The following is a 10,457-nucleotide window of genomic DNA, read 5'->3' as shown; positions in this document are numbered from 1 at the left end:
AGCCCAAGTCAGAGGAGGCAGTAATACCGGCATTGGATCTTAGCTTGGTTTTTATGTGGGGACAAGGGAAGAATTTTTTTTAATGCATTTTCTGCATTGTGATGTTAAGCCCTTGTTACAACCCCAAGCTGCAACCCAGACTCTCCTGGTTCAAAAAGCATTCAGCTCTGTGCCACTGCACAGCTGTTCGTAGCTTAAGACCCTTTCAAATGAGGGCCCAGTGAGCAGAGGGATTATAGATACAGGCTTCCGTCCATGTTCCTGGCAAAGCCGGGTGCATACACCGTTGGAGCACATGTTTAATGCAGCTGGTGAATACGGTTACAGATTCTAAGAGCAGAGGAGACAGTTCTCCAGGTAAGTGAGTAGTTACTACAAGTTAAACATTCCGGCCAAGCTAAGCACTTGAGCAGGACCGAGGAGACACTAAAGAGGATATCAGTGATTACATCCACAATCCCTTCACCCTCACAAACAGGATTAAGAGGCCAAGGACTTGGGTTGGAAGGCAGAAACTAGGACCCGTTCTTAAGCTTATGTGTAAGTCAGAGTTCTTCATGGGCGTGGTCATAGTTTCCCAAACTGATAAATGAGCCTTTTCTAGAAGACCTGCTTGTTAACAGGAGGGCTTCTCTTCCTATCTATAGGACAAGTGTTAATAGAGGGAAGCTGCTGGATAGGAAAATGAGGAAGACTTGGCCAGAGAGGAAGAAGTGTAAGGGTGAGAACTGACTTAAAAGAATGCCAGAACTCTGCCTTGTGGCGGGATTGGAAAATATCCGCTTTACTTCTCCCCGGCCCCCCCATGCAGGGGACAAAGGCTGAGGGACAGAGCATCTGTCAGTGCATGCTGCTGGCTGTCCCAGGGCCTGATCCCAGAAGGGATGTCCATTGATGTTTTCCTGTGATCTGGAGGGAAAGGGAGAGATGGGATGATTTTTGATAACATCTCTCCCTGGAAGAAGCCTGGAAGTGTCCTAGATCCAAAGCTGGGAGGAGGTTAGGTCTGAGGGGTATTGATTTGAATACTTGGGAACAGCTCCTTCGCTTCTGGGGGAGGGGAGCAGGATGGAAGAAGGGAAGGGTATGGCAAGGAAATGGAGCCCTGTTTCCTGGATGGGGGTGGTGGTGGAGAGACGATCCTGCCAGCCCAGCTGCAGGGCGCCTGCCTCCAACCTCAGCTAGCCCTACCCCCGCGGCCCCCACCCTCTTCACTTATCACAGCACTGAGGATGCATAGCCTGGGAACGCCCTGCTGAGGCCTCCTGGTTCCTTGGCCTCTGGCCTCTTGTCCCCTCAACGAGCATGGTGTGCCGGGAGATCAACAAGCACACAAACACCGAAGGAAGGTTTTGCGAGGTTCCTGCAGAGCTCGCTCTTTCCGGCCAGGCTGATTTATGAAATGAGGGTGTCCAGTTTTCTCTGCAGAGCATCTCTTTAGCCTTAGCTCCCTTCCCAACCCCGGCTGGAAGCACAGATTTTTCAGAGATCCAGAGTTGCGGCTGTCTCTATTTATTTCATCTTTTTTTTCCTGCATGGCCCCCTTAGACACAAGGACCATGAAAATAGTACAACCACCCAGGGCCTGCTTTCTACCCTGCCCTGTCCCTTCTCCCTCTCCCCTACCTTTAGATATTTTAAGATACACTCAAAATTAGCCATGAGTGCTCTGACCTGCTCTCCTGCCCCCTTCCAAATCTCTCCCCTCACCTCCAGCTTTTCCACTTCACTGGTGGAAATGGGAATCTACCTCAGCTGGACAGAAGAGATTGAGGTGTGGAGATGGGCGAAGTATTTGGAGACAAAGAGGCTGCTTGAAAGTTCAGGCTTGGGAGGGCGTGGCATGGGGGCCCGTATCAGGCTGCACGCCCTCCTTGGTGATGACGATGGAATGCTGAGTGGAGGAGGAAGAGGAGGAAGCCCGTCTACCCATCCTGGCCTGGTCCTTGGGAAGGTAATGGACCACAGCACTCAGTAGCCGGCCCCGGAAGCCTGGGCTGAGAAAGTTGTAAAGGATGGGGTTGACGACGCAGTGAAGCATGGAGAGGCAGTCGATTATGTCGTAGAAGAAGTAGAGCAGGTGGGCCAGGTAGCAGTGGAGGGAGATGTGGGTCCCATGCAGTGTGAGCAGCAGCAGAGTCACATGGTAGGGCAGCCAACAGATGATGAAGACGGCTATGTAGGCACACACCAGCAGGCAGTGGCGCCGGCCCTCCGGCTGTCCTGCCCGCCTGAGCTGACAGGCTGTCAGCACATTGAAGATGGCGATCAGAAGGAGGGGCAGCAGGAAGCCCAGGATAGTGGTTGACAGGGCCACTGCCAGGGCCCACGAGCTGTAGCTTTCAAATGGTGCCATGAATAGGCACATAGGCTCAGAGCCCTCCACCAGCTGGATGTGAACCACCTCAGGCAGTGGGATGATGGCCGAGAGGACCCAGATGCCTGCACACAGGAACCGCCGTCCTTGGTGCTGGCGGCGCTGCCAGGAGGGTGAGGCATTGGTGACAGTGATGTAGCGGTCAATGCTGAGACACACCAGGAAGAAGATACTGCTGTACATGTTTGCGAAGTAGAAGTAGTGAGTGAAACGGCAGGAGAAGCTGCCCCAGAGCCAGGTGTAGTCCAATGTGACCTCCAGCATCCACACAGGCAGGGACAGGACGATGCCCAGGTCTGCTACGGCTGTGTTGAGGAGGTAGAAATTCAGCAGCCCTGCCCGGCCCGAGTAACGCCAGTTGACGTATATCACCAGGAGGTTCTCTACCAGCCCAACCACAAATATGGCCAGGTAGAGGACAAAGAGGACCACGCGCTTGGTGCTCTCGCTGAACTCCATGTGGCACTCGGGCAAAGTGTGGTTGAAGAAGTAGAGCAGATCGCTCCAATTGTGAATCTCTGAAAAGTCGCCAGCAGGCACGGTGAGTGCCCCGGAGGAGCTGGGCCCCGAGCTAGGTCCGACCGACATGAGGACCAGCAGACACCTATTGGGAAGAAGGCAGGATTGGAAAAGAAAGGAGACCTGGAAAGCCATCTTCTGTCCCCAAAGGAAGGACAGAGGGGCTGGAGGGTTTGAGGGAAAGACCTGGTTTGGAAGAGGTAAGAAAACGAAGCTTAGCATTCAAACTGTGAATAAGTAACATACAACTCACTTTCCAGATTTGACCCAACAGTAGAGATGCTTTATGAAGGGGTTTCTGAGCTGGGAGAGACCAGAACTGTTTGTGCCAGACAAGTTTTCTTCCCACCCCCAACCAGTCCTGCCCCACCTCCAGGCCCAGGTGGACTCCAACCTCTACTTCCTTCTGGCTTTGTCCCTTTTGAGCAGATCTTCATTAGGGGCTTTTACTCTGTCTTACCAGTTGGGCTGTGGGTGTGGGACGCACACACATACCTTCTAATTCATCCCTGGAAAATCTGTGGATCATGCAGAAAAGCTACGTGTCTTAAAGCCTTGAGTCCCTTCTTCCCTGAGAGATGGCAACACTCACCTGAATTTCCTTTAGGAGCACCTGGGCCTCCAGTCCTCGAGGGCCAGCAGGTCGGGGCTTTTGGGGAGCTGCAAGGAGGCTGGAGGATTGTGGCTGTGGGGCTGGATTTGCTGTCAGCTTCAGAGCCGCCTTCTTATCCGGGAAGTAGCTATCACTGGCTCAGACTCTGCGGGGCTGAGGTTTTTCCTGCACTCCCCCAATCCAGTAACAGGGGAAAAAACAGGGGAAGTCACAGCAAAAGACCCTGTGTGCCAGTGGGGGGTAGGGGAGAGGAGTCAGGCTACAACAAGCATGAAAACCCAGACTCTTCACTCATTAGCTCTGTGACTTTACACGCTTAAGCCTCAGTTCTCTCCACAAAAAGGGGACAATAGTATCTACTAACGGGGGTGTTGTAAGAACTAAATGAACCACGGAGGTGAAGCTCTTAGCCCAGGATGGGCCTGTAGTAAATGCTCTGCATGTATGTGTATTTTCTTCTCCCTAAGTCTGGTTTTGGTTTTAAGTCAGCTTTAAGTCACCCTGGGTGGTATAAACATTGCTCCTCGGCTAACCAAAATGTAGGAGGTTCAAATAGACCCAAAGGCACCTCAGGAGGAAAGCCTGGTGATCTGCTTCTGAAAAATCAGCCACTGAAAACCTTATGGGGCACTATTCTACTCTGACACACATAGAGTCAAAAAAGCAACTGGTTTTTGTTTTAAGTCACCTTGGAATCCTACCCTCCTCTGTCTTGATTCATATTAAAGCAGAACTGGATGGGAGTGGGAGGTCTAAAATAAATCTGAAAATCAACTGGCTTTTAATAACCCTGATGGCTCTGACCCTTCCCTGGCTGGCTCAAGCCCCCATCCCCCATTCTCCCTGGCCCCTCGCAAAGGCTTTCAGCTCCCTGCCTTCATTTTGTGGTCTGAGGTGAAAATATAGGGAGAGAGAGAGGAAAAAAAAAAAAAAAAAACCAGGAATGTGGGGTGAAGGAGTAGCTGTGTCTTCAGGGAGACTCCTGGATTGGGAAAGGGGAGATAGAGAATGGCATCCTTTCTCTATACCACTCCATACTTCTCCTGGTGTGGCACCAAGCAAATGAGCGAGAGAATGTTACTTTGGCTTCTCCCTCTCCCAGCGATGAGAGGAGGGACTCTGAGCTCATCAACTTGTGGTGTTGGGGAATAAATGAATAATTTATTTTATAAGGATCAGCATAAAACTGGTTCCTATGGGGTGGAGGTTAAAGATGTCCCAAAAGTCCAGTTTTTACAAACTGCTGTACCTCTTCATCATCTCTAACATCAACTACTCCCTCTCCTCTCAGTACTCTTGTCTTTGGGTTCCCTAATTCACTGCATCATCTCACACAACTCATGAACCATACAAAGGAAACGGCTCATGCAGTTGTGAAGACTGGCAAGTTCCAAATCCGTGGGCTAGGTGTAGGCTTCTCCCGATCCATGTGGCTTCAAGGGCTAATGAACCCAAACTGGCAGTTCAGACCCACAGGTTGCTGGCTCACAAAGCTAGTGAATCAGATCAGATGATAGACCACCGGCCCACAGGGCTGTGGAGGCCAGCAAATCCTAGAATTTGCTATTCAGATGACGACAGGCCTCTGGCTTAAGTCCCAAGAACTGGAGGTCAATTGACCTTGAACCAGATGCAGAATCCAGATGCCGAGAGAGAGCCCGCCAGGACACACACTATATCTTAGGTGCAGGCTACACTCCAGGCAAGGGTGTACCTCGAGTAAGAGTGGGACTTGAGTCACACCCTTCAGCAAGGCAACTCAAGATACACCCCATACAATCCTGTCTCATCGACACGTAGAGGTCAGGATCCTCATCACATAAAATGGAGGACAACCATACAATATTGGGACTCATGGCATAGCCAAGTTGACACATAATCCCAGCCATCAAAGGTTCCATATACCTTATTTGCATAGTTCCACTCAATCCTTGTGTGTGAGTCACAAATACCACGGCTAGAAGGGCCATAATTCATTGCACCACAGTGAACATTTGAGAGCCTCATGCTTACAGAGTACTTTCACCTCAGTTACTCTCGTCTGATCCTTGAGATCCCCTGCGGGAAGAAGGATGGGCTCCTTACCCCCTGAGGCTCAGAGAGGTTGCCTTTCTCACACTAGCCACACTTTTGGCAGCGCACCTGGAGCTGGGCTCATGGTTCGTGGGATGCAGGGTCAAGGGTGTGTTGGCTGGAGAGGATATTTTGACTTTTTCAGTTTTCTTAAATCCTCCGCATGTACTTTAGACCACTCCTGCCTAAAGACATCTGTCATAATGAACTGCAGTGACGTGAGATGTGGTTTACTTTGATGTTTCAGGCAGTTCTCTCTCTCTCTGTCTTTAGGATCTCAGTTTCCATCCCATAGATAGCTATTTTTTCCGTAAGGAGCCTTTTGAGAATTTCTGCTGCCCTGTGCATGCCTCTGATTCATGTAAACAGGAGCCTCTCCTAGACCAAGCACCCTCCAAGGAAGCCCCTACCTCTGGACTCTGTCCCCTCTACATGGTCACACCTTCTGACCCATGCCATTTCCATTCTTCTTAAGGCTGCATTTTAGTGGCTTATGTCTCCTTGGCCCCTGTTCCTTCCACCCCAGGACTTTTCCCTCCCATATGGAGTCCTCTCCCCCTGCAGCCTCAGCTCCACCTGCTCCCCAAGCCCCCGCTCCTCATATCACCCGATGTGTACTTGCAGCAGGAGGAAGTGATGGTGCTCCTCCCGGCAGAGGCACAGAGGGAAAGCAGCTGTCTCAGGAAGAAGCAAGTGACAGCTCTGCAGTTTTCCTGTGGGTTTTTTTGGGGGGAGGGCGTTTTTGGGTAGCTGGGAAGAGTGAGACTGAGAGAAGGAAAAGAGGGAGGGGTAGGAGGCCTGGCTCCTTGCCAGCCTGGGTAGGGGGAAGGGGCAGACAGCTTCACCCTAAGCAACAGGGGCAGCAGCAGGGAAACAATTCCTGGAAATTTACTCTTTCTCCCCACCTCCCCCCAACCTCTTTTTTAAAAAAATGTAGACAAGACATTGTGATCAACAATCAGAAAGGAAGGAAGGTACCAGGGAGGAGGTATTGAGAGACACAGATAAAGGCAGGCACTTCCCAGGGTCAAATGGGGGCAAAGGGCTTGAACCTGGACCCTGGAGGAAGGGGTGAGGCAGGTTGTCCCAGGAATTCCCCCACTTGCCTGCCGTGTGCCCTGATACAGCAGGCCAGTGGGTGGTGGAGAGGTCTAGGCTGGGGAATGTGGCAGTGACAGCACTTCCGTCCCAGCCCGAGTTTTCAGAAGGTCATGCGAGTGCAGAAGCCAGGTCCAGCTGCAGAGACCACTTTGTGCTCCGGGCTTCCTCGTACTGGACAGGCAGCGTTGCCTGCCTGCAGCCCCAGATGAGGATCTCCCCAGGCCCCCCAAAGAGGGGTGTGGTCCCAATCCCCTGTCCTTGGCTCTCTGCGCTCAGCTCTTCTCTGCTCCCTCACTCTTCATTGAGGCACAGTGCAGACAACACCAGTTTGGGGATCAGACCTGGCTTTGATGTCTTGTTCCACCACTTAATAGCTGTGTGATCTTGGGCAAGTGACTTCACCTTTCTGACCCTCAGTTTCTTTATATATAAAGACAGGTTATTATAAGGGATCCACCACCTTCAGCTGAGTTGACTCCCACTTATGGCTATCTCATATGTTTCAGAGTAGAGTATGAGATACGTGAGATAATATATGTAAGGTGCTTGGAACAAACCTACTTTTCTTCCGCTTCTTGGGGATGAGGAAGAAGAGAGCAGCCCTTGTGGAACTGGCCTTCAGATACCTTTCTCTATTCCCACCACCACTGGCCATTATTTCTACAAAACTGGATCAACATGAGCTTCCTCTTTTATTTAGTTGTCTTGGGTTGTGTTTCTTACATAGAAGAGCAAGAACATCCTCCAATTCCCTATGAATTGCCATAGAAGAAATGTTTATTGAATAGTAACATTTATTGAATACACGCCGTTTGCCAGACAGGTTGTAGGATGCTTTACGTGTGTTACCTCACTGAATTCTCCTAACAGCTTAACAAGGTGCCAGTTGCAGTCGAGTTAGTTTTGACTTACAGCAACGCCATGTGTGTCAGAGTAGAACTGTGCGCCATGGGGTTTTCAGTTACTGATTTTTCCAAAGTAGATCCCCAGGCCTTTCTTCCAAAGTTCCTCTGGGTGGATTTGAGCCTCCAACCTTCTGGTTAGCAGCTGAGCACATTAACCATTTGCACCACTCAAGGACTCCTTTAACAAAGTGGAAAAAAAACCCCAAAACCAAAACCATTGCCATCAAGTTGATTCTGACTTATAGTGACCCCATAGGACAGAGTAGAACTGCCCCATAGGGTTTCCAAGGGTTTCCTGGTGGTTTCAAACCACAGATCTTTTGGTTAGCAGTCATAGCTCTTAACTACTATACCATCAGGGTTTCCTTCTACGAGGTAGCTACTATTAAAGACAAGGAAACTGAGGCACAGAGAGTTTACTAACTTGCCCAAATCACACTGCTAGAAGTTCGCCAAACACATATCACAGGGATTTTTAACCTGGATTCTTTGCCCATAATAGCTTCAGGTTTTCTGTGAACTCCTTTAAAGTAGATGCAAAATTTTGTCTGTTGTGTAATGTGTGTTTTTATGGGGGCTTAGAGCCTTCCTTGGATTCTCTAAAGGCTCCATGATGTCTAAAAGGTTAAAAATGACTGCCTTGAAAACTTCTCATGCACAGGGGCTAGGATAAAGAAGGGGTGGGGGGTCTTCTTCGGTAGAGGTGTCTCAGTGGGAAATTTCTTGAGTGAGGAAGGAGTCCATTTGGTGGAAGTGGAAGGATAAGAGGGGTGCTCTGGCACAGGGTTTGAGAAGGGCAAGGTGAATTTTCTTTACCTGCCCCCGCATCCTTTCTCAAAATGAAGGATAATTGTTTCCTCTTTATGACTCCCCAAGGCAGGGTGGTGGAGATGGCGGAGATGGTGTTGCAGCATGAGTCTAAACAAGAGGAAGCTTGGAAAGGCTGATAAGAGACTGGCAGGGCCCCACATGTCATTCCTCCTGGGGAAACTGACAGCACCCAGCAATCTCGCAGCAGGCCTCTGCTCCTCCCCTTCTCCTTAGTTTCCCGCCCCTCCCCTGGCTTCTGTTCCTGCTTCAGATTCCCCCGTCTCCTGATCCCCACCACCTCCCCTTCACCTGTCTGGAGATGTGGTGATAGTCTCTAGCTGGATCCAGATTTATTCAGTTTCTGCTAACCTTTGTTGAGCACACAATGTGTGCTGGGCAGAAATTTCCCCTGAATTCTCCAGTGCTTCTTGAGGCCCTGAGTTTTGCTAAGTTTTCACCATTTTGATAAAGATATACGGGTTCCTAACCAAACCAAAACAAACCCATTCCATCGAGTCGATTCCCACTCATAGTGACCCTATAGGACAAAGTATGACTGCCACATAGTGTTTCCAAGAAGTGCCTGGTGGATTCGAACTGCGGACCTTTTGGTTAGCAGCCGAACTCCCTGAAATTTGGTGTTGGGATGACTCAGTTCTCTTCCTTCATTATTAAAACAAACAAACAAACAAAACCAGTTATCGTGGCGTCAATTCTGAGTCATGATGACCCCACATGTGCGGAGTAGAACCGTTCCATAGGATTTTCAAGGTTGTGACCCTTTGGAAACAGATTGCCAGGCCTTTCTTCTGAGGTCCCTCTCGGTGGGTTTGAACTGCCAATCTTTCAGCTAAGTAGCCACGTGCTTAACAATTTGTGTCGCTCAGGGACACCAAGATTAGGAAATGGAGGCTTAGGGAATCTCGTATTGTTGGACAGTGTAAGAAGTGTTGCAGTGCCGTCTTCCTCATCATATTCATTCACTCGCTCATTCTATAAATGTTGGCTGAATCTCTGTGAGATATAAGGTCCTGCTAGGTGCTGAAAATACGGAAACGAAAGACCCAGTCCCTGCCCTCGAGGGGCTCCGAGTCCATCAATGCTCTTGTGTTCAGGTCATTCTATCTATGCTGCCCCACGAAAATGAAATGATTGCTTCAGGCTTAAGCTGGAGCTTCTGGACTACTATCACTTTTCTTCCCATAAGAGAGAATGACTATCGAGCCTTTGTGTAGCCTTAGAGAAAGGAATCCAAGAGGTTTGGGTCCACCTCCATTAGTCCTCTCCAGAGTGTCGGAGCACGTGGACTGCTTAGGTCTCTGATTTTTGCTACTACCTCCCAGTGGACACAAACCATTGATGTTTGCTGCAGAGCTCCACCTGGGGCTGCAACTCAAGGGTGCTACCTTGTTATGATGGAAAAACAAAAAACGAAAAAAACCCAAACCTGTTGCAATCAAGTTGATTCTGACTCATGGCAACCCCTTGTGTAGCAGAGTAGAACTATGCTCTATAGGATTTTCAAGCCTGTGACTTTTCAGAAGCAGATTACGAGGCCTTTCTTTTGAGCTGCCTCTGAGTGAGTCTGAACCTCCAGCCTTTCAGTTAGTAGCTGAGCACTTAACCATTTGTACTGCCCAGCGACTCCCTGCCAAGATGGAAGGAGAACTGACTGACAAAGAAGTCCAATGTTCCCTCCTTCACCCTTCAGCCCCACAACATGCCCACCCTTCCCTCCTTCCCGGCCTCTTTCCTTGGGAAGGGAGCCGGGTCCTGTGTGGTGAAGCTGAGCAGGTGCCGGAGCTCAATCCCATCAGTGCCCATGATGATGCCACGAGGAAGCTGCCCTCAATCCTTTCCTTTGATACCCTGACCTTTTCAAAGTTGCAGAGGATCAGTGTTTTTCAACCTCTAGTTCCCCTTCTGTTGCTGAGATCTTGGAGTGTATCTTTTTTAAAAGTTCTGGGTTTCTGCCTTAGGCTTAGCAGTGTGCTGCATGCCACGTAGGACCAGGAATAGATTTGTGCAATAAATCCGGTCCCTTCCCAGCCACCAGTCT

The 10,457-nt window shown here is 49.8% G+C and overlaps 1 protein-coding gene across 1 annotated transcript; it reads right to left on the bottom strand.

Moving 5' to 3' along the window:
* Nucleotides 1–1,751: 1,751 nt before the first annotated feature.
* Nucleotides 1,752–6,232, bottom strand: GPR182 (G protein-coupled receptor 182). The gene is made up of 3 exons (XM_049883618.1): nt 6,201–6,232; nt 3,489–3,732; nt 1,752–2,981 (listed from the first exon to the last, which is right to left on the bottom strand). Exon 3 carries the CDS (start codon nt 2,963–2,965, stop codon nt 1,823–1,825), a length of 1,143 nt encoding a protein of 380 aa, XP_049739575.1. The 5' UTR covers nt 2,966–2,981; nt 3,489–3,732; nt 6,201–6,232; the 3' UTR covers nt 1,752–1,822.
* Nucleotides 6,233–10,457: the final 4,225 nt, after the last annotated feature.

Source organism: Elephas maximus, chromosome 4 (genome assembly GCF_024166365.1).
Source record: "Elephas maximus indicus isolate mEleMax1 chromosome 4, mEleMax1 primary haplotype, whole genome shotgun sequence".
Classification (NCBI taxonomy): Eukaryota; Metazoa; Chordata; class Mammalia; order Proboscidea; family Elephantidae; genus Elephas; species Elephas maximus.
The sequence above is the reverse complement of the archived record's forward strand: the minus strand, read 5'-3'. Positions and strand labels throughout refer to the sequence as shown.

What these genes read in the sequence shown, in the direction of transcription:
- GPR182 (XM_049883618.1), bottom strand. Translation starts at nt 2,965, where the DNA reads ATGTCGGTCGGACCTAGCTCGGGGCCCAGCTCCTCCGGGGCACTCACC.